The sequence below is a fragment of the Acanthochromis polyacanthus genome, chromosome 3, assembly GCF_021347895.1.
Source record: "Acanthochromis polyacanthus isolate Apoly-LR-REF ecotype Palm Island chromosome 3, KAUST_Apoly_ChrSc, whole genome shotgun sequence".
Taxonomy (NCBI): domain Eukaryota; kingdom Metazoa; phylum Chordata; class Actinopteri; family Pomacentridae; genus Acanthochromis; species Acanthochromis polyacanthus.
This window is the reverse complement of record NC_067115.1, coordinates 28151733-28173374: the sequence shown is the minus strand read 5'-3', so window position 1 is coordinate 28173374 and position 21642 is coordinate 28151733. Positions and strand designations below refer to the sequence as shown.

Genomic DNA, 21642 nt, shown 5'->3' with positions numbered 1-21642 from the left:
TATTCACTGTTTTGTGTATCGTTTTTGTCGTTTTGTTTCACGCTTTTGTCTTTTGCTTCGTTTTTGTTTGTCCATTTTTTCACTGTGTAACTTTTTGTCTAATGTTTTGTCTCTTTTTTGTTGAGTTCTGTGTCGTTTGTCTAATTTTTTTGTCTTGGTTTTGTCGTTTTGTGTCTTTTTTTGTCTCACTAGTGTCGTTTGCCAGTTTTTTGGTCGCTTTGTGTCTCGTTATTGTAATGTTTTGTCTTGATAATGTTGGTTTTTGTCCGACTTCTGTTGTTCGTCTCATTTTTGTCATTTTGTGTCTCATTTTTGGAATATTCTGTCTTGTTTTGTTTTGTCTTTTTTGTCTGACTTTTGCCATTTGTGTCACGTTTTTATCATTTTGTGTTTCCTTTTTGTTTTGCTTGTGTTTTTGGTCTCTTTATTCTTGCTTGTTTTGTGTCATTTTTGTCTTGTTTTGTCGTTTGTCCATTTTTTTGTCACTTTGTAACATTTTGTCTAGTTTTGTGTCTCCTACTTGAGACAAAAAATATGAAAACTTTTTTTTAACACTCAGATCTATAGATTTAATAAGAGGCAATTTAAACTTAATAACACCAATAATCCTACCTGTAAAACACGTAAACACACTTTGCCTTAAAGATTAACTAAAGAAATATGTGAAAAAACAGCCTCATTGTGAGCATGCTGGCATGCTTCCATTGTAGTTTAGCTCAAAGTACCACTGTGCCTACTAGCAGCCTCAGAGAGTCACTGTAGATTCTGCATTTTTTTTCTAGTTTTTTTCCCAGTATTTTGGAAATCTGCTGTATGTCTCAAGGACATGTGAAAGAGGCCTAAGATTCAAGGTTTGTCTGGCACATTTACTACTGAAGAACCACTGCAATTCCTACTAATCATGCTTAGATTCTTGGATCAAACACAAAAGAGTCTCTGGCGGAATGTTTCATTCATTACAAGCATTTGGAGGGCTGGATTTCTGAGGGATGACAAAAATCAGTAAGTTATATTTATGGCGGGGAAACTGGACAGAGATCTTAACTGGTCTGGCACTCAGGTTTACTTGAAATGTTTGTACACAGCAGGCGTCTGAAGAAAGCATCAGCCAACAAAACTTCACATCGAGATCACCCAAGACATTAGTCTGTTAGAAGCCCGAGGATGGCAAAGTATCTGACAGGCAGACAGGCTGTTTCTGAACAAACAATCCCACCCTGTGCTTTAACTTTGCCCTTGTCACTTGTACTGAACTCACAGCAAATCTAAAAAACACTGATGTGCTTCGAGAAAAACAAGAGGTAGAGAAGGGGAGAGGGAATCAGTCAACATTATCGAAAGACTAAGCTGATGTGGTAATGTGATAACAGTTAAACAGATTTGTGCCTAAGCCGGCTGTACATCTCTCAGCAGAGATTCATTCAGCCTGACAGCTGGACAGGAAGAAACATCCACATACAAGGACCTCAATTCAGCCAGATGACTAAAGTGTAGTGCAAACGCTCCACAGGTAGAGAGGGAAAATGCATTTTTGTCCAAACTGACAGTTACAAAGAAATATTTCAACAAAATACATTTTTAGTTTATGAGTTGCTGTTTTTTTTAATATACACTACTGTTCATATGTTTATTTTCTTTGCAAGTTTATGTGACCTTGTGATCATTTGTACAGCAACAATCGATTGGAATACAGCCCTCATTTCCCCTGCAATCAGCCCCAAATTACACTGTAATTTCAAGGAGCTCTTAAGTTTTAGTATACACTGCCTTTCAAAAGTTTGGTGTCACCCAGGCCATTTTATGTTTTCCATGAAAACTCACTTTCATTCATGTGCTAACATAATTGCACAAGGGTTTTCTAATCATCAATGAGCCTTTCAACACCATTAGCTAACACAATGTAGCATTAGAACACAGGAGTGATGGTTGCTGGAAATGGTCCTCTGTACCCCTATGGAGATATTCCATTAAAAATCAGCTGATTCCAGCTAGAACAGTCATTTACCACATTAACAATATCTAGACTGGATTTCTGATTCATTTAATGTCATCTTCATTGAAAAAATGCTTTTCTTTCCAGAATAAGGACAATTCTAAGTGACCCCAAACTTCTGAACGGTAGTGCATATATAAGCAGGTGAAGTAAAATTTCTGGTCTCTTAGGTCGGGATGTAAGGTTAAGCTCTCTGCACTGTATTGTTCGTATGTGGAAAATTTATATCATGATGTTTCTTCGCCTGCAGGGCTGCTGATGCAGGGTTTTACGGGTTGAAGTAATGGCTATTCAGCAGTATAACATCCATGCAGAGTTAAGTGGTTTCACAGGGTCCTGAGGCAGCATTAAACACTGTTTTTGAAACCATGTTCGCAGCCGAGCTGGAACTTTCTATTCCTTCACACACGTTTCCCTGCATCATCCTCCTAATTTTAAATCTCTAAAGAAATATTTTCCTCATCAGAAGTGTGGCCCACGCTTTTCACCGGTTTGCTTGTTTGCTCAACAATGTGCACAGGTCTAATGAGTAGTTAAACATCTGTCGTGTTTTGCTTCCAGAAACACCTCGTACGCTTACCATGCTGGTTTGGGAATAGGAAGGCTTCTCTGTAAGATGCATCAATGATGGAATATCAATCCAATAACCGCTTCCTCATATTGTATTATGTAGGTGGATATGTACTGTTTCTTTTCTCATCCCTTTTACTGTATTTTCTTTTTTAAGTTTAGGCTATGACTATGATGACACAGGGGTGATTTATTCTTCAGTTCAGCTGCATATTATGGGTATGATTTTGCCTGAGGCAAATCATAACACTGTTATTGAACCTATGAGAAGATAATTAGCCTGATTGGATTAAAGTCCTGATGTATGAATTTCACGTTGCATTAACTACTACTTTTTTTTTTAAGCCGGAGCTTTTGACAGTGCAAAATCTCCCAGCTGGACTTTATTCTAATGGACTGTCATTAGCTTTAAATAAATAAATGGCAATTATTTTATCTTCCAATTTGGACATCCATTCCATTTCTTTCACACTGCTGTCTAACATTACACTTCACATAATGTTTTATCTACATATAATCAGTGGTAGGTATCTGTAGAGATAATTTACATTACATTTACATTAGATGAAAGCTTCTGCACCAACTTTAAAGATCTGATTTGAGAATCATTATGATACCACCTACATATCTTTGTTGCAATAGATGTTTTTTCTTGATTTAGGTGGATTCATCTAAGTAGCTATGAACATACACTACTGAAAAAAGTTTGGGGTCACTTAGAAATGCCCTTTTTTTAAATAAAAGCAGTTTTTTTCAAGGAAGATGGCATTCAATGAATCAGAAATACAGTCTAGACATTGCCAATTTGGTAAATGACTATTCTAGCTGGAAACAGCTGATTATTAATGGAATATCTCCACAGGGGTACAGAGGAACATTTCCAGCAACCATCACTCCTGTGTTCTAATGCTACATTGTGTTAGCTAATGGTGCTGAAAGGATAATTGATGATTAGAAAATCCTTGTGCAAACATGTTAGCACATGAATCAAAGTGTGAAATTGTCTGTGTGACCCAAAACTTTTGAACAGTAGTGTATGTGGAGGTGCCCTCATAGCTTTTATTGATTTAAAAGTGACATTGAAGCTCATTAGAGGCAATAATCAAATCAATATGTTTGCATTCAAAATGGATCACATCCTCTCTCTGCTCTGATGGCATCGGTTCTAATGCAGCAGACACCTGCTTTCATTTTTTTAACAGTACAAACGACCATTTATATTTAAATCAAACTTGAAATATTTCACCCGACTTTCTTTCCAATGAGTTTTGAGATTTAATTTCACACCTACACCGAGTTTCCAAGTCCAATTACACCTAACAAGAGAACATGTGGATTTCATGCCGAAGTGCTGGTAGCATTTCTAGCTCCGTTTCCTATGGTTCATTGTTTCTATAAACTTGCCAAGAAAAAAAACTCCACAGCCGACAGTGGAGTTTGTGCAATCTCAATCATGTCTCTACTGCACTCCAAGCAGGGAGACAGAGACAAATGGAGCCAGTTTTCAGTCCAGCAGTTCAACTTCTGTCATAGTCTTGTAACCTAAGACAAAGACAGGGGAACTCATCTCATCTCCTTGTACCAAAACACCCCTGAAGGACCTAATAACAGCATGTCTCAAGCATGACAACTATGCCGTTTCCTCGGCAGCCCTCCCTTTTTAATGCCTCATTGTCTCGTTCACCCCTTTTCCCCCTGCCTTGTTTTCTCCTGATAACCCTCGTTCCTCCTCCTGCTGTCTCACCTCTATCTCAATCCCTTACTGTCACACACTCCATCATTCTATCCTGCTTTATTTGCAACCTCCCCTTCTCTCTCTATTAAGTGAAGTGCCGGAGACAAGGTGCTGGCTGCTCTGTACAATGACCCTTCTATTCACATCACTGTTTACCTGTTTGCAGACAACCCTCACTCCATTTAGTCAAGAAGCCCTCTGCACAAGGAGAACACAAAAACTCACATTCACAGAGGTTCCTTTGTTCCTATATTGTGCATACCTGAGTGTCAGTGTGTAGGATTTGTTATCACTGAATGCAAATCCGTCACTAGGCTTGGTGCAATATACAGCATGGAGCAAAACACATCTTATAGAGATGAATGAATAAATGAATGTCTTTATCTTCTTTTGAGACGTGGAGGTAGATATGAAGCATATCTGAAGGAAATACACTGTGCAGTCACAAAGAACTGAGGCAGTGATCTGTTCTTCATTGTTTTGGCCCTAAACCAGCACAATGGATTTCAAACAACTGCAGGGTTGAAGTGCTGCTTTAAGGGTGCCTGGAGGTGTTTACATTTATTCTGTGGGCACAAATTGTGGCCTTTTTTATCCATCTGGAGTATGGATCATGGAGGCTAAAAGTTGCACACATTAGAAGTGGATGTAAACACTCAAATGAGTCTGCACTTCATTCACATTACTTCACTTGAAATCCACTACTCTGAAGCCAAAACAAACTACTCAAGTACCTGCAGAATGAACTGCATATACGTATACGAAAAAGATAAGACAGCACATATGAATAAGGCTTCACAGACTTATGCATGCTATATATTAGCTTTACAGGTATGGAAATAGTTCTGCATACGTAAGGAGAAAATGCTGCAATTTTCCCTCTAGTACTGTGCATGTAGGCATGTGTGCAGCCGTTTTTGTGTGTCCTGTAGGAGCAGATGGATGGGAAAGCCCACGCGCTGGGGTTCAGGACAAATTGGCTGCCTTTCGTCTCTTTTCCTCTTTAATTGCACTGTACTAAAACGCAGGGGCTACCTACCTATCGGCCTAATACTGCAGAAGGAGATATCAACAGTGCCGTTTATCATGTAGAGTGCTGACAAAAGTGGGACAGCTAAAATTTAGTCTCTCTCCATGATTCCCGCTCTGAGAATAGACACACTACCCACATCATCAAGAGTACTTGTGTTTAGATGTCAGTGGAGTTTTGGGGAGGAGCTTTTAGACCGAAATAGATGATTAAGTGGCACTGTGGAGCCGCATTAATCTGCTGCAAATGGATGTAAACAAAGAGAGCGAGAGCTGCGTAGTTTAAAAGTAGTGGGATAATGACACCTTCGCAACTGTTTGGCTCTAAGCCAGCACATTGTACTTTGAATGAATTGTTGACTATGAAGTTAAAGAGCTGGATTTCTGTCATTTTCTTACTAGTAACGTTACCACATTATACAAATAGATACAAAACAAAAAACTCAATTTTAAGGGGTTGAATAGGGTGGTTTTGAGGGTGTCGTTTCGTACAACTAGTCAAATTTCAGGAGAGTGCAGTCAGACAAATGAACAAATGAACAGCAATGCTAGTGGCATGATCCTAGTGATGGTGTCCGTCCATATCGTTGGTGAAATTTCGCACATCAATGTTCTGTGTATTCTGCTGACTTTGGTGTTTCTCTGCCTTTCCTCCAGTACGACTATAAGCTTAGAAATGTTCTAATTTAAATATTCCTCAACGCCCTCAACCTACAGCATTTCGTGGTTACATCACCATCTCCCATAAACTGATTAAGGAAGTCGTGTTCCATCATTCCGATGTACGGTGTTTGCAATGTTAAGACAAATTTCGCGTGGGAACTAGTAGGCGAGTGAAGCGGACAAATAGGTCAACACGTGGCGCTACACGAGGAAGATGGCTTTGTGTACATTCGCCGGTTGTACACCATATTGGATTATGCTACATTCGCTGACTTTTGTTTGTGTTGTTTTTTGGAAACTTTTTGCCCTTCATTATGGCTCCCAAGTGCTTCGAAGAAAAGGAAAGCCATCTCCATGGAAGTGAAATTAGATATACTATGTCAGCGTAGGTGAGTGACATTGGTACTTATGTACAGTATGAGTTCCCATTTACATAAAAAATCGAGTTACATCACGCTGTAGGAATGGAATTCCGACATAACTCGAGGACCCCCTGTAGAGACAGACAAGCACACACACACATTCACACCTACAGACAATTTAGAATCACCAGTTAACCTCAGCATGTTTTTGGACTGAGGGAGGAAGCTGGAGAAAACCCACGCATGCACAAGGAGAACATGTAAACTCCATGCAGAAAGATCCCGGGAAGGCGGGACGCGAACCGGAATCTTATAGCCGCAAAGCAACAGTGCTGACCACTGATCCACTGCACAGGCCTTTCACCAAGCAGCAATTATCAAAATTAGAGCAATAATTTAGTTTACGAAAAAATATGAGAAAAACTAGTGACATTCCTGTACTTTGGTTTTACTGCTATATGCAGATATCGGTATGCTAACATGCTACAATGACAAATGTGTTCAATAGCATGCTTCCTAAACATTACAATGTCCAATATCCAATAGCCCAATATTTCAATTAATGCACACTTCACATCTTTTCTTTAACACACGCGATGCAACAGTCACTATATGTTTTCAGCTATCTTGCCTCTATGAAGAGTTGCAGATTTTATTGATTTAAAAACAAATTAAATAGGCAGACAAATGTTAAATAATATACCATTTTTATGTCTGTATAATGTTTCCTACTTAAAACATAAAATGCTACAATTCTGACACTGTAAATCTGTAGTAGTGACACACTCTAATTCAAAATGAAAGTCACCACTTAAACTTAACAGTCTTTACTATGATCTCAGGTTATGCGGTGAAAACACAATAAAAACTTATTTGACTTTGTTCATATTGCTGACTGCATTCCATATTTAGCCTAATTCTGAGTAACAAACTGTTTAAATATTGTTGTGAATGGAATATTCACACCAACAGATAAATCAGTAACAGTAATTTAAAAAAAAAAACTTATTTGTTGTGAATGTGTTTGCTGAATCAATGAGAATAGAAATACCAAGTGATAATTACCATCATGATATGCAGCAAACCCCCAAAGCAAAACAGCATGATGGCTCACAGACTAGTAAATAAGGTGAGCAAAACAAACCCTGGCATTACTGCAGAGTAGGTATGTTATCCTCCAGAGACCTGGCCCATTCATTTATGTCCTCTGTACTGGCCATTTGTATTTGATCTCTATCTTCTGACTCATTTGAGCTACTATACTAAATCCTGATGTGCTCAATAGAGGACATGCTGGCCTCTCCAATGACATCTAAAGTGATTGGGTGGGATGAGGGGAACTTTGTTTTCATGCTGAGACAAAATGGAGACGCTCCTGTCGAGAAAAGACAGAAGTTGAATATTGCAAAGATATCATTGTTTTACCAATGGTAATCATATATTTTCTGTTTTATGAACATGTCAGGAATTATTAATTTTGTCAGTTAAACTTTTTGTCAGGAAAAATAATAGCCCCTTTATGAATGTCAGCTGATATGGACATGAGAACAATTCAATGGGGTTAGATAATAGCTAACTAGATGGCTACTTCGTTGCTTTCATTCAAATTTCTGCCCCAAAACACATTTCTTTGTGGGGTAATAAACATGCTGAATGTAATTGTAATGCAATACATAAATAGCTGTTTATTACCGTTTATCATTCAACTTTTTAAATATTTACAAGACTGTTATTTAATTTAGTTTCTTAAAGTTTCATTAGAAAATAGGCTGACATTCTTGTTTTCTTGTCAGCCTATTGTTAATTCAAAGTGTTGCTGTTTTTTTTAAGGGTAAAATTGTTCTGTTGTCTTTAAAATAAAATATTTTGATAAAATTCTAAATTGTGAGTTGCTGTTTTAGCTCCAAAAAGGCAGAAAATCACAAAAAGGTTAGATTGAAATACACTTTTTCCCCTTGGTTCTCAGGAGGATAAGTATATTTTCTGTTCAATTAGTTTAATATGTAATTTCTTTTGTCTTTCCTAGTACCATGTCATTTCGAAGGTGTTACAGGAGCAAAATTTCCTAACTCGCCCTTTATTTCTGTAGCTGTTTAGAGTCAAAGAAATGGTCCCCTAACATGGTAAATGCAGTGGAAGTTAGATCTGCACAACACATAATGTGAAAACAGAGGCTGAAGTTATGGTACCATTCATATCTTAACAATAAAATGCCTTCTTTGCTTCATTTTTCCATGTTCTCTGACGACCGGAGGAAGTAAACGGTGAGAACGAACTTCCGCTTGTCACAATTTTCCACACAAGTGAAAATGAAAGGAAGAAAGAAAAGAAACGACAGATTTAAATATTCATCACATGCATACATGTGTGCATTTATCAACCTCCTCCATTTTCCCAGAACAGTAACACTGATGCATTGCAGCTGCTGCAACACATGCACAAACACTATTTAGCATCACTACCGGCACAGACGTCTCACTAATAAGAAGAGAAACATTGCAGGCAAGAGCAAGAGAGAGGAAAAAAAACAAGTGAGATTTCTTCTGTCTGCTTCACCAGTGCCACCTGGGGCAGCAATCAACAATCCTTCCACTGTCTATTAGATACTGCTTTCACAGCAATCAGTATCCACTAAGGCATAAGTACAAGTTCCACATCGCGCATTAGTTGTGTGTGCTTCTATTGTGCTGAGTCTCCCCCTGTCACAGATCTATTTCACACTTTCACAACACGACATAAGGACGGTAAGACATGTAGGGCCTCATGGGGAACCACATCCAACTGAGGATGAACAGAAAGTGTCAGGCCATAGTGCCACTGAAAATCACCAGGCCACAGCAGTACAGGAGGGTTTGATGTAAATATTTATGCAGGCGACTCGCTACATATACAACATGAATGTATTTGTTCTCAATCTGACCAAGCGTTGAAAGAAGGGAAGGAAAAAAAAAAAAGGGAGTGTGTATTAATGTAGAGGTATGCCAAATAAAGACATGGGGGATGTGAAAATGGTGTAAAGACAGAGAGAGAAGAATTTAGTGAGAGTAAAGAACAAGAAAACACAGAAAGAGATTATGAAAAAAAAAAGTCAGATCAAAGGAGCGCTGAAAAGACTGAGAGGGCAGAAGGGCAAAATGAAGATGAAGGAAGCAGAGAGGAGAGCCACGAGGCAAGATCCGACTACCTTCAGTGGGGTTGATAGCTCCTGGTAAGCTGTCCCATGGGAGGGTCCAGGAAGGGCAGGGATGAGTAGCGAAGACGGACTCGATGCCGTTTTCCTAGAGAAAGAATTTATGCACACACAAATACACGTTACCATAGAAACACCTATACGGTCTCGAGGTCTCTGGTCTAAGTGGTTGTAAAGAAGAGAGGAATATTCAGTTCATTTCTGCGAACAGTAAACTGAAGCTCCACTTATACGCTCTCAGGAGAGAACGTTCATTGACCAGTACAGTATGTGCTCACGGTCAGCCGGTGCAAATACATTCCAGAAAAAAACATTGACAAACAAGGTAAAGGACTTTTTTTTTTTTGTGCTTTCGATGTAAGAAGATGAAAACCCAAAGACAGTACATCATGACGGGCCTTCACATGAGTGGACGGCCACTCGATGAATGTACATGGCCACTGCTATTTAACTACTTATTGTGAAATATATATGTGTGCAGAACTTTTTGAAAGGCTACTTTAGATGTTCACATTTAAATTCATCACTCAGCACCATCTGGGAGGCATCTGATCAGTCCTGAAATTCATTCTGCAGCATGACAACGACCCCACAGAACCCTTATCTCAACATTACGGGCTCAGTGTGGGATTACATAAAGAAACAGAAGCCGCTGCTGCAATTTCTCCAAGAATCTACGAACAACCTTCCTGCCAAGTATCTTAAAAATTGTGTGAACATTTACCGAGGGGAATTAATGCTGTTTGAAGGCAGTGAGGATGCCACCAAGTATTGATTTGGTTTGCCGTTTTGTTTCATGCAGTTCCTTTTATCTGAAGCTAATGGACAAAAAATAAATATTTAAAGCATTTTTTTTAAAGATCTTTCATTTTTTTAGTGCCTAAAACTTGTGTACAGTCCAAGAAATAAACGCTTTTGCAGTGTAATTCTACAATAATTAAGTGTAAATCAGAAGAAAACAGACCTAAGTGTTAGAGAAGAGAGTATTATAAAAGTGTAATGGTATTCCAAAGCGTTGTGAATATATTTCCTATATTGCCCAGGCTATATTACTGCAAGGCATACACAGTTAAATAGCTTCATATGTATTTTTATGTATCAAGTGGAAACTAAAGGTCTGAGACCACTCTAAAATCTATCATAATTTCATGAAAAATCAAACAATTTGATGATTTTAAAAGCAATTAAAGAAATAAGAATTCCGGTGTGCAAATAAATAAAGGAATTACCAACTCATTGATGTGTTGGCTAAGGAGAAGTAGCACCCCATTCTTCAGAGACAAGGTTTGCATCTTTTTCAGAGAAGAATATATAACAAAGCACTAATTACACGAACCATTTAATGCACAAAGAAGCACAAGGTATGCTGACCATAGTTGTTAAAATCTAAGCAGTACCTGACTTTTCCCAAACCCTGTCTAATCCAAAAATGAGCAAAGAGTTGGTGCATGGGTAGACCTGAGACTTGTCATGCAAACATTACTGTAACATGGCGTCTCCACACCCATAGCCCTATAAGCTGCAGTCAATTCCAGCCATTTTCAGTACAAAAAAAAAAAATCGCTAATATTTTATTTGTAAACAAGACGACATGGTCGTCAATATCCCCCGCCACATGTGATGTCTATGAGTCTATATCCAAAATAGTGATCAAGGGCCATAACTCTGTTAAATATTATCGCACAGGTCTTGTTTTCGAACTTGATCAAGGTGTCCATGGTGTGAAGCTACATACTAAATTTCGTAATCCTAGCTGTAATAGTTTCCGAGAAAAGCTGTCCCCTTCATGTCGGACGCACAGATGGACGGACGGACGGACGGACGGACAGACGGACGGACGGAGGCCAAACCTATATCCCCCTTTTCCACTTCGTGGAGGTGGGGGATAATAAAAATATGACGAGAAATACAGGGAATATTGGATGCACATCGTGAGGGCATTTCCTCGAAAACGACCTATTCGTGGATTATATATCGACTTCAAGACATGTTTTGGACAAAATATTTTACTGGCTTGTTTCGTCTGGATGTCCAAGGTTGGATTATGGCCGTTTTTTGTGGAATATTTTCATCTGTGTGTAAAAATGAACCCGCAAATGTGAGTTGCGCTGTGTACGTTGAAGCCGTGTACAGAGAACGGATGGATGGATATTCATTGTTTGTTGGACAAATGTGTTTATATTACCCGCTGTGGTAATCACATCTGAAAGTGGTTTATACCGGCGGATTCATGAGAATCTAAGCTTTCCATCGGTGTATAGTGTTTGTATAATCGCATTTGCAGCTTCAGACATTTAAGGAAATGCTTATGCAGATCTCAAAGTGTTCCGTGGGCGAAACACTGAAGCTTAACGGGTTAATTTCAAGACTTAATGCAATTTAAAGGAGTGAGTCACATAAAAAAATGAGAAAAGTACACAAAGAGCACAGTATTCCTCCAAGGCTGCCAAGTTGTTTTATCATTTCTGATGGATAAGTCCCGATAAATCTACAGTGGTCGATTTGTAGTACGATCTCAATCATGTGATTATCAGCAGGCAGCTGATGTAGTGTTCACTTGTTGTCATAGTTACAGTGACGCCGTGCCGCCATCTCACAATGATGCAGAAATCATGAACAAATCCGTGGATCCAGACTATAAGCTGCATCACTGCTAAAATCTAATCACTTGGTCCTTGTGTCATTTCTGACCTTCCCTTAAAATTTCATCCAAGTCTGTCAGTTTTTGAGTAATGCTGCCAACAGACAGACAAACGTACGCCGATCGTCACTTAACTCCACTTAACACTTAACACTTAATATGGAGGTCATGGATTTTAACAGTAATTGAGTCTGTTTTTGTGTCAGCCTCAAGTGGCTATTTGAGGAACTGCAGTTTTTGACAATTTTGCGCTGGCTTTATGTTCTTTCGCCCCAGAGATTGCTGCTTGGCACTGACTGTCATGGACTTCCCTCCACAGTCACCTCACCTCAGTGCTAGTGAACATTCATAACTGACACCTCAAAATTGAGAAAGTAAGACATTCCTGGCATCACTAGTATGGCAGTGGAACACCGTTAAATCATGCTAGGATAACATGGGTTTTAAGGTTTTCACCCAAGCTTATTGAGAACATGTATCTCAAGCGCATGCTGTTATTAAAGCAAAACTGAGGTACACCAAATAATAAGATTTTAAAAATTACATACATTTTGTAGGGATTCAACTTGACACTCAATTTCAGTTTGAAAGTAAAACACCTGAGCGATCAGAAAAATGTAAACACTGCAGTATGAAACACTATAATATTATGCAAAGCAATACAACGGTCCTGCAAGGAACACTATTGTTGTCTAAACAGTGAGATGCTGTGTTGTATGACAAGTTTCACACAACACCATAAACTGCAGTATTAGAAAATTGCTGTGCTGACTTGTATTGCAAAGGGCCTGGAAGTCCTTTGCTCACTGGGTGGAAGTGTATGAGGTATCTCAGCAAGTAAAGCTGGGCCTATCTTGATAAGTTTGAATTCATTTCATCAAAACAAGCGATTCCTTCTAAAGCCATGGTCCAAGTGATCTTTACTGATTGAATTAAAAGTCCAGTAGAACTGTACTTCAGTCATATTCTGAAGCTGAATTAAGGTGGACATCACCTGGAAAAAGTAAATTTTGGTTGCTCCGCTAAGCTTCAGGGCAAAATGAAGACTAATTGGTTTAAGTATCCTACTATAAAGCTCACTGGTTTCAGAGAGTTCCCAGAAGAACACATACAGCCTTATTTCTGAAACACCAGATTCCCTTTGAACCCAGTTCATCTAACAGAAAATCATAGATTTCTCTTAGTTTATACTAAATTGATCTTGTTAAAACAGTAATCCTGTTTTCTGGAAAACCTCCTGCTTTTAGTGGTATCTTTTCAAGTGCTGTGTATTTTTTGCCCTTGTTGGGAAGCGATAGTGCAGGATCTTGATTTTGGCATTGGGGCTGCACTTTTGTTTACCCATACATTTAGATCACAGGTTGTGTCTTTACAGCTCATTGCACAGGCAGTTTGACTGGCATGCATGGGTGTGTGTTAACTGGAGTGAGAAAGAGGCAGAGTTTATGAGCCATTTATATTGTGGATAGTGTAGCGAGATGAGCCCGGTGCCTCTGGTTAGCAGCAGTGAAGGATCGATTGTCACCATGTCAGAAGGCAGACCGATCTGTCTCCATGCACTTGCTTTGCTGGAACACACACTGTCACATATGAGGACGTATGCACACACACCCAGGCACAGTGGCCAAGACAACACAACAGCTGCACTGCAGACATGATGGTGGCGACACGTAGCCATCCTTGTAATCCCTTTAGGCACAGACGGAATGGTGGCCGTTGTGTATGTGTGTGTATGTGTGCAAACATCCTCCACAGTTTTAATGTCTGATTTCAACCGGCCGTGAAAACTGTCATTTGTGCACATCTGGGTCTAACTAAATTTCATCCGTCAACAGGACACGCTTAAGACACATCCCATCCTGGCCACCCAGCTTACTCAGCCTCATCCACGTTCTAAAAACACTCCTGTACTGTTTTCTTCCTTCCCATTTTTTCGGTCAGTTAATATCGCATAGTTATGCAAATTTTGCCAGCAGGAAATCATAGAAAAATCTTTGCTGAGAGAGGAGAGCAACAACGCCAAGAGAACAGTCTGAAGGCTCAGTAGTGAGAGGTTAGTCAGGGTGGAGAGGACTGTCTCCTTTTATACAGCTGGGTCTGCTTATCTCCCTCTGCAAAACCTAGTCCAAATGCTGCAGAGGTAATATCTGAGGTCTTATGGTGCTAAGAAAACTATAAATGTGTGCAACTGTGTAAGTGCCTTGCCAATGCTTCCTGGGGGAACTGCACTTTAAGAGTGTGGAGTGGATTGTGTTAGGAGTGTGTGTCGGCTCGTGTCTTTACACTAAAAATTTTAGCCATTACTATAAACAACTTAGTGTGTCTATAAAACTTTGTTTTGTTTTGGACTGGATTCATTGTTTTTATTGCACCTGAAATGAGCATAAGCCGAATGTGCACCGTCTGCACTATTGCAAGTGGCAAAAAGGATCCACTGAGAATACTGGAATGAGCGCTCTGAAAAGCACCGAAGGGCAGTAAGATACTGTTCTTACAAACAAATTGCTATTCTTTTAAGAGAGGTCACTTTTTTGTTACTTTGTCTTAACTGTAAATGTGCTGCTAAAGTAAACACCTACGGGAAGAAAATAATGTAAATAGACAAGTGTCCTGAAGTTTTTAAAAACCCACTTAAAATGTTAATTTTCACACTAAAAGCGAAAGCACTGGCAGAAAGATGAAAAATTCAACAATTAGGAAAGTCTGCCAGAAGCTAAAACATTAAGTGAGAGCCGCACTCTTGAAGGCGCAATCAGCAGAAAATGGAAGCGTGAAATTACAGGGATAATAGTTAACAAGCAGTTGGAGCCTGCAAACCCTCCATGTGCTGTGAAGGGACACTAGGAGACAGCTCCTTACATTTCAGGTCAGTGTACGTGTGTGCTGAAGAGCATATAAAGGAAAAACAAGTTGAGAAATACACTACTGTTCAAAAGTTTGGGGCCACCCAGGCAATTTCATGTTTTCCATGAAAACTCACATTTGTATTCATGTGCTAACATAATTGCACAAGGGTTTTCAAATCATCACTTAGCCTTTCAACATGATTATCTAAAAATTACACGGTAAAAAAATAAACACATTTAATCACACCTTTCTCAGTTCCTAATTTCTGGCACAATGGTAACACTGATGCACACTCCAGCCCAGTAGATGGCGGTAATAACCTAAGGTCTGTTTTGGTCTGGAAGATGAGACTGCATTGAGCTTGTTGAGCAGAAAGTCTTCTTTTAAAGAAACTTCCCAACAGCAGCTTGGACAAAAGTGTGGTTGTGTGTAAATTGTGCAACAAAGAGTTTTCTCGTCACCGCAGCACTTCAAGTCGACGGCTTCACCTCAATGCTAAACATGTTGCTGTTAGCACCAGAGCTAACGTTAGCTATGACAGTCATGGTACTGGGAAACGGTGTAGCCATCCCATAACAGACCACTTTTCAAGGCAATGAAAGTGCTTGAGTTTCCAAAAAGTCTTAAAATGTTGAATAAAATAGCTATAAATGGACTTTGAGTTTGCAGTAATCTGTGAATGTAGTAGACAGATGAAAAATGAACAATAAATATAAATGAAACATAACATTGTTTCACTCTGTAAAGCCTGCCTGACCTATCAAAAAATAGGCAGAAAATTCAATTTTTTTTGGAACTGAACTTCTTTAACATAATCCACAAAAAAGTAAACTGCCATTTAATTTTACATATGGCAATTTTATGTGTCATATTTGATACACTGGGCAGTTTTGGCAATATTTTGCTCACAACAATGTGAATTTTAGAAATAGAAACTAGTTTTGTCGTATTTATTTAACCATTTATCATTTGATGAGATTGGGGTCTCAGAAACACATGTATCACATATGATATAAATGATAATATAGGGTTGAAGTTCACATGCGCGTCTTCATTGATTCAATCGTCAACCAAAATTTATTCAGATTTTAAAAACTTTGCTTATTTTGCCAAATATTGCTATTTGACAAAATGTAATTATTGCGATTAATTAATTACAAAGGCTCTAATTAATTAGATAGATTTTCGTAATCGCGTCTCACCACTAGTTTCAACACCATTAGCTAACACAATGTAGCATTAGAACACAGGAGTGATGGTTGCTGGAAATGTTCCTCTGTACCCCTATGGAGATATTCATTAAAAATCAGCCGTTTCCATCTAGAATAGTCATTTACCTCATTAACAATGTCTAGACTGGATTTCTGATTAATCTTCCGTTTTTTTCATTTTAAAAAAATGCTTTTCTTTCAAAATAAGGACATTTCTGAGTGACCCCAAACTTTTGAACAGCAGTGTAAGTAAGGGAAAGTAGTCATTTACTTTGAGTTTCGTGATTGTAGGCCTGGGTCCGCCAACAAAAGGAAGCTGTGTGGTCACCTCCTGGTCTTCCTCTTGTAACAGTAGGTTTGCTGGGTTGTCCTCTGCAGACGGCTCTGGGAGGCCGGATGTGGGAACTCGGGGGTCGGAGAGGAGTATCCCACAAGCCTCGGCTGCCCGAAGCACCCCGGGTACCTCCTGAACACGGCTGTACCAACGCAGGAGGTGGGGGAGATGATGTAGTGTGCTCGCAGCATGGGTTCGGAGGGAACACTGTTAAAGACCATCAGAGGAATAAAAGAGTAAAGGAAGGGGGGGTGGGGGAAAACAAGAAAATATTGATTAAGTGACTCAACGGACGTGTCATCTCCAGTGAAGCGGGATGTCAGGTTTCAACAGAATTCACTCATCACACTGACGGATGGACACACACAAGGGGCCGGCAGGGAAAAAAAAAAACATCAAAACAGAGTTGGCAGGTAGGGAGGGAAAACGACACAAACAAAGACACGATCAGAGACGCTGTGTCAGTTTCATGTGTGGAAGACACGGGGAGAGGAACCCGATAGAAGAAGGGGGCACTTTGCAGTATGACGAGTGGGTGGACTGGAAAGGATTCACTGTGGCTGCGTGTGTCGTGGACAGTGATGGCCGTTAACAGGAGACACGCTAGGCTGAGTGTGAAACTGGAAACCACTGGAGCACAGCTGACTACTAAAAGCCTCATTGTGAGAACCTCAGTTCATTCCCACAGTCGAGGAATAGCTGGAGACAGCTGAGAGGTGAAATGGAGGTTGAGACCCACTTCACCGCCCGACAATGCAGCATTCTTGATCAACAACAACACACACTTGAACCCAGCAGCTCTCACTTCTTGGCTGCGGTCACTTTAATTGCAGCTACAGAATTGATCAAAATTGCGCATGACGAATATTCAGAAAATGTTAGCGGGTCTTTCATTTTTTTAAGCCACGAGTTTTAAAGGTCAGCCTAACATCTTGCCAACTCTTGATCTGTTGCAGAGGGGAAAAAAAGCATTCAGAAAGTAAAGTCAGTGAAATGCATTTCAACCTGCTGCATTTGAATAGAAACCCTCCCGTACACTGTTATCAGTCTTTGCCAGGTGGCTCTGGACCACCTTTGAGAGCAAAACCTGTGCCAAGTCTGATGCAGTGAGTCTTCTTAACTTGAGTTTCTGCCTGGATGGATCTGAAAGGAGCTGGGTGTACCGACTGCTCACCCTGACCACAGTGTCAAAACTATACGTCATGCATAATTTGACAAGTCATCATAAGAAAGGTATTAAAAATCCAGTAAATACATGTGATGGGAGCAACATCTATATGCTGACGTCACACTAAGTCACATGTGCTGTTGCTTATATGTGAGACAAACCCTTGGATAAGTACGCTGAAGGAAGTTTTTTTTTTTAAAGTGCGTTGAAAACATGAGGCTTAAACAGGAAACACAGGCCTTTATACTGAAATTAAATTACCATCTGATGTGTATTCATGAATCCAAATTAGGTGATCGCTTTCAGCACAATATAAATGAGGTCATTAGCCACAAGGGTTCATTGCTGATAACACTTAAACACTGCTTATATGTCATCAAGTCGCAGCCCTTACCAGATACTGATAAATGCAGGGCAGGAGCACCACATCCGTCAGAGTGAAGTACAGTCCCTCGGCAAACACATGCTCCAGTGGAGGCAAATCTGTTGTCTTCACTTTCCTGATCTCAGAGTTCTCTCTGGTGGTTAAAGCCGGAACTGAATCCACGGACAGTTTGGCCAAAGCAGCTCTGAGCTCAAGTCCATCACAGACCTGTCCAGACTTGGACTCGGAGTCCAGGTTCCCTTGGCTTTCAGGGGGCTCATTCTTTTCGTTCTGTCTCTGTTCCTGGAGTTTCTGTCTGCGTATCTTGTCGTCATTGTGGACTTTGACAGGCTCCGCTAGCCTTCTTTCAAGGGTGAGGATGGAGAGAGGCAGCTGCTGGTATTGATCGGTGGGATTTCGGAGGTGCTCCTCAACAGCAGAAGGGATGCCAATTTCACACAGTCTGGTCCACTTACTTACCTGAACATGAGAGAAGAGGACACGTTTGAGGTGAAATGCAGCAAAGTGGATTCAAAACTGAAACACCTTATTGTCTGATAGCTTATAATGGAACCAGTCTAAGTATAACACTGTAGAGAAAACAAGTTTACATCCTGATTCCTTGAAATTTCATCAGACAACCCACAGAAGGTTTTAAGCTCAATAAATTTAAAATATTCTTCTTCACTTTATGGTAAAGAGCAATATCTGAACAGGTTATAAGGTAAGTCTGTTTTGTGGGATCAACTGAAACCTGTTCAACTGAAACGTTACAAGTACTAGTTCATCTATATTTCATTACTGGATAAATTATTCTTAATGGATGCTGAACTACATGATTGCCTGCAGGCCTGCATTATGTTGAAGTTTATGCAAAATCACTATGTATGCAATCTGTATGCACAGCACTGATGCTGATACAATACTGAGCTCCAACATCATCTGTACTGAAGGATTGATTTACCAGATCAGGATCACCTGTGACCTTAACAACAGCCACAGATCAGAATGCACAGGACTTAAAATAAAAACTGAACAAAAAAATGACCCTGGCATCCAAATGGTTTTCTTTTCTGACTGTGGGAGAAAGTTCTCATTTCTGTTGTTGGAAAAAGGTCAAATTCAGCCACATGTGCACAAAATCTTTGTGAACTCCTCAACTGGTGACAAAATCTCAACCACTGTGTGAAAATCCACACTCTAGTCAGGAGGAGCTTAAAGAACAATAATTAGGTAGAGTGACCAGTACACAGACAACTATCAAAGACCACCTTGAAATGCAGCTTTATACAAATGACATGATGCTACAGATGACAAGAGGAAGACAAAAGTGGGCCTCCAGCACACTTGAATGTGGACAACTCCACCATTTGTTGTCTAACATAACAATAATTAAAAGAACACGTCAAGACAGGTGATCTGCCACATGATCCAATGAATGGAAATGATTCAGTCACCTGAAATTTCCATCAAGTGCACCTAAATCTTCAGGAAAAGTGGGACAAGATAAGCAGCATCAACAAACCGATTAACCTCATAACTGACTTGTCATTTCTAAACTATAACCCCACTCTCAACCCGCTCGTTATCAGTGGCAGTTTAACATGAGGGCCTACAGGGGCCAGTGCCTCCGTCCAAATGTCACTGGCCTCTGTGGTAACTGAACAATAAACTGATCATTTTATAACAATGGCATGCGCTAGAGCCAAATCCGAAACTAATGTAGCTCTACATGGATGAATTACAGCAACAGACCCAAACTGTAGCTGTACTCCCATTGCCTGGTGGTCATATAATCTGCCTGCGGTTGCTGGGATTTGGGCTTGCTACAAATTTTGGAGAAAGGAGGAGCTAGTTTTCTTGTTCCCAGAGACATGCACAAGATGAGCAGAATGATGTCAAACATGACCGTCTTCCTGCTGTTTCTCACTCCAACAATGAAATCAAGTTTGTAAATATCTGGTCTCACTACGTTTTGAGCTGTTAAGCAAACTCATTAAAGGAAATATCGATCAAATACCACGATGGTGTGATAATGTTAACCATGTAACCTCAGTCTTACCATTTGTATTTTGATAAATAATACATTTGGTGAGTAAAGTAATGAACAGAACCCATGTGTGTTAAGTATGAGTGGGTAATGTCACCTGTTAAATGAGATGAGGTCACTCATCATGAGACAGAAATGTCATTTTTTTTAAAGAAAAGCAGTTTTTTTTCAAGGAAGATAACATTAAATTAATCAGAAATACAGTTTAGACATTGTCAATGTGTTAAATGACTATTCTAGCTGGAAACGGCTGATTTTTAATGGAATATCTCAATAGGGGTACAGAGGAACATTTCCAGCAACCATCACTCCTGTGTTCTAATGCTACATTGTGTTAGCTAATGGTGTTGAAAGGCTAATTGATGATTAGAAAACCCTTGTTCGGTTATGGTAACACAAGGATAAATATGCAAGTTTTCATGGAAAACATGAAATTGCCTGGGTGACGCTGGTGACCATATGTGTAACCCTAAGTCAGCTGGGATAGGCTACAGCCCCCTGTAACCCTATTGCCCTATTGATGATTAAGTGAGTGGATGGAATCTAATTTTTTTTATCTATCTTTTTGTTCAGTATAGTTATTCTTGACACCATAGGTTTTGCAAAAGTTGTGAGCCTTTTAATTGACCCACTCCAAGCACCTTACAAGAAAGTTTAGGTTGCCATCCAAGTGCTTTTCTACTTCTTTTCTGTATTCTTGTCATTTTTCTTCCCTGCTTACCACTAACCTCAGCACAGGCCTTCAGACACGTCTTCTTGAAGCCCAGCAGTGCCAATACATCATTTCTGGATGGGTCAGCCTCGATGGTTTTGTTGATGATATGTCTAAGAACCACTGCGAGTCCTGCCCTGCAGAGACTTCCAGCTTCATCCAGAACAGCGGGGAGACGGCAGCCTTTCACCAGCGGGGGCAGAGCCTCCAGCTGGATGTCAGACACATCCAGAGACACTGGCAGATGACTCCTCAGTGGCTCCGAGCTGTTGGCTTTGTTTGATACCAGGAAAACTTTAAAAGTCTTGCACTCGCAGTAGGACAGGAGGAACAGGACAATGGAGGTGTGCAAGGGAAGACGAGGTTCCTCATTTTGGGAGCAAACTTCTAAATAGAGGGAGGGGTGCTGCTGCTTTGCCTCAGTGGCTGTCATTGTAAATAATGGCAGTGCTGTGGAGTGAGAAGGGTTGTTATTAATAGTTAGCTTTGGGGATGCGTTGGTGTGCTAAGCTAGTATTCGTGAGCTAAAATATGTCTTCGAACAGATTCGGTAAATGACATTTAGAGATACTTACAGAAAAAGTCCGAACATCAGCACCGGCTAGTTGAATAAAACCACGTTGTTGTAGTACCACACGTTCACAGTGCTGTTGCTTCTTCTCCCCCCGTGCTAATGCTAGCATAGCTCCACAGCGCCATCAGCTGTCGACTTATTAATAAATATTTATCAAAGTGCGTAATATGTTAAAAGCCTCCGCTCAGTATAAAGTCGC

General features: G+C 39.9%; 1 protein-coding gene across 2 annotated transcripts in view; it reads right to left on the bottom strand.

Moving 5' to 3' along the window:
• gstcd (glutathione S-transferase, C-terminal domain containing) overlaps window positions 1–21579 on the bottom strand; it is a 457968-nt gene extending 436389 nt beyond the window's left edge. For both annotated transcript variants that reach the window (XR_007940647.1, XM_022193732.2), the window contains exons 1-5: window positions 21445–21579; window positions 20886–21319; window positions 18138–18587; window positions 16513–16782; window positions 9537–9630 (exon numbers count right to left, since the gene is read on the bottom strand). Coding sequence is in view for 1 of the 2 variants with exons in the window: in XM_022193732.2 (XP_022049424.2) it covers window positions 9537–9630; window positions 16513–16782; window positions 18138–18587; window positions 20886–21302 (1231 nt within the window). In the remaining variant the exon portion in view is untranslated. The remainder of the gene's footprint in view (window positions 1–9536; window positions 9631–16512; window positions 16783–18137; window positions 18588–20885; window positions 21320–21444) is intronic.
• Between the last annotated feature and the right edge of the window lie 63 nt (window positions 21580–21642).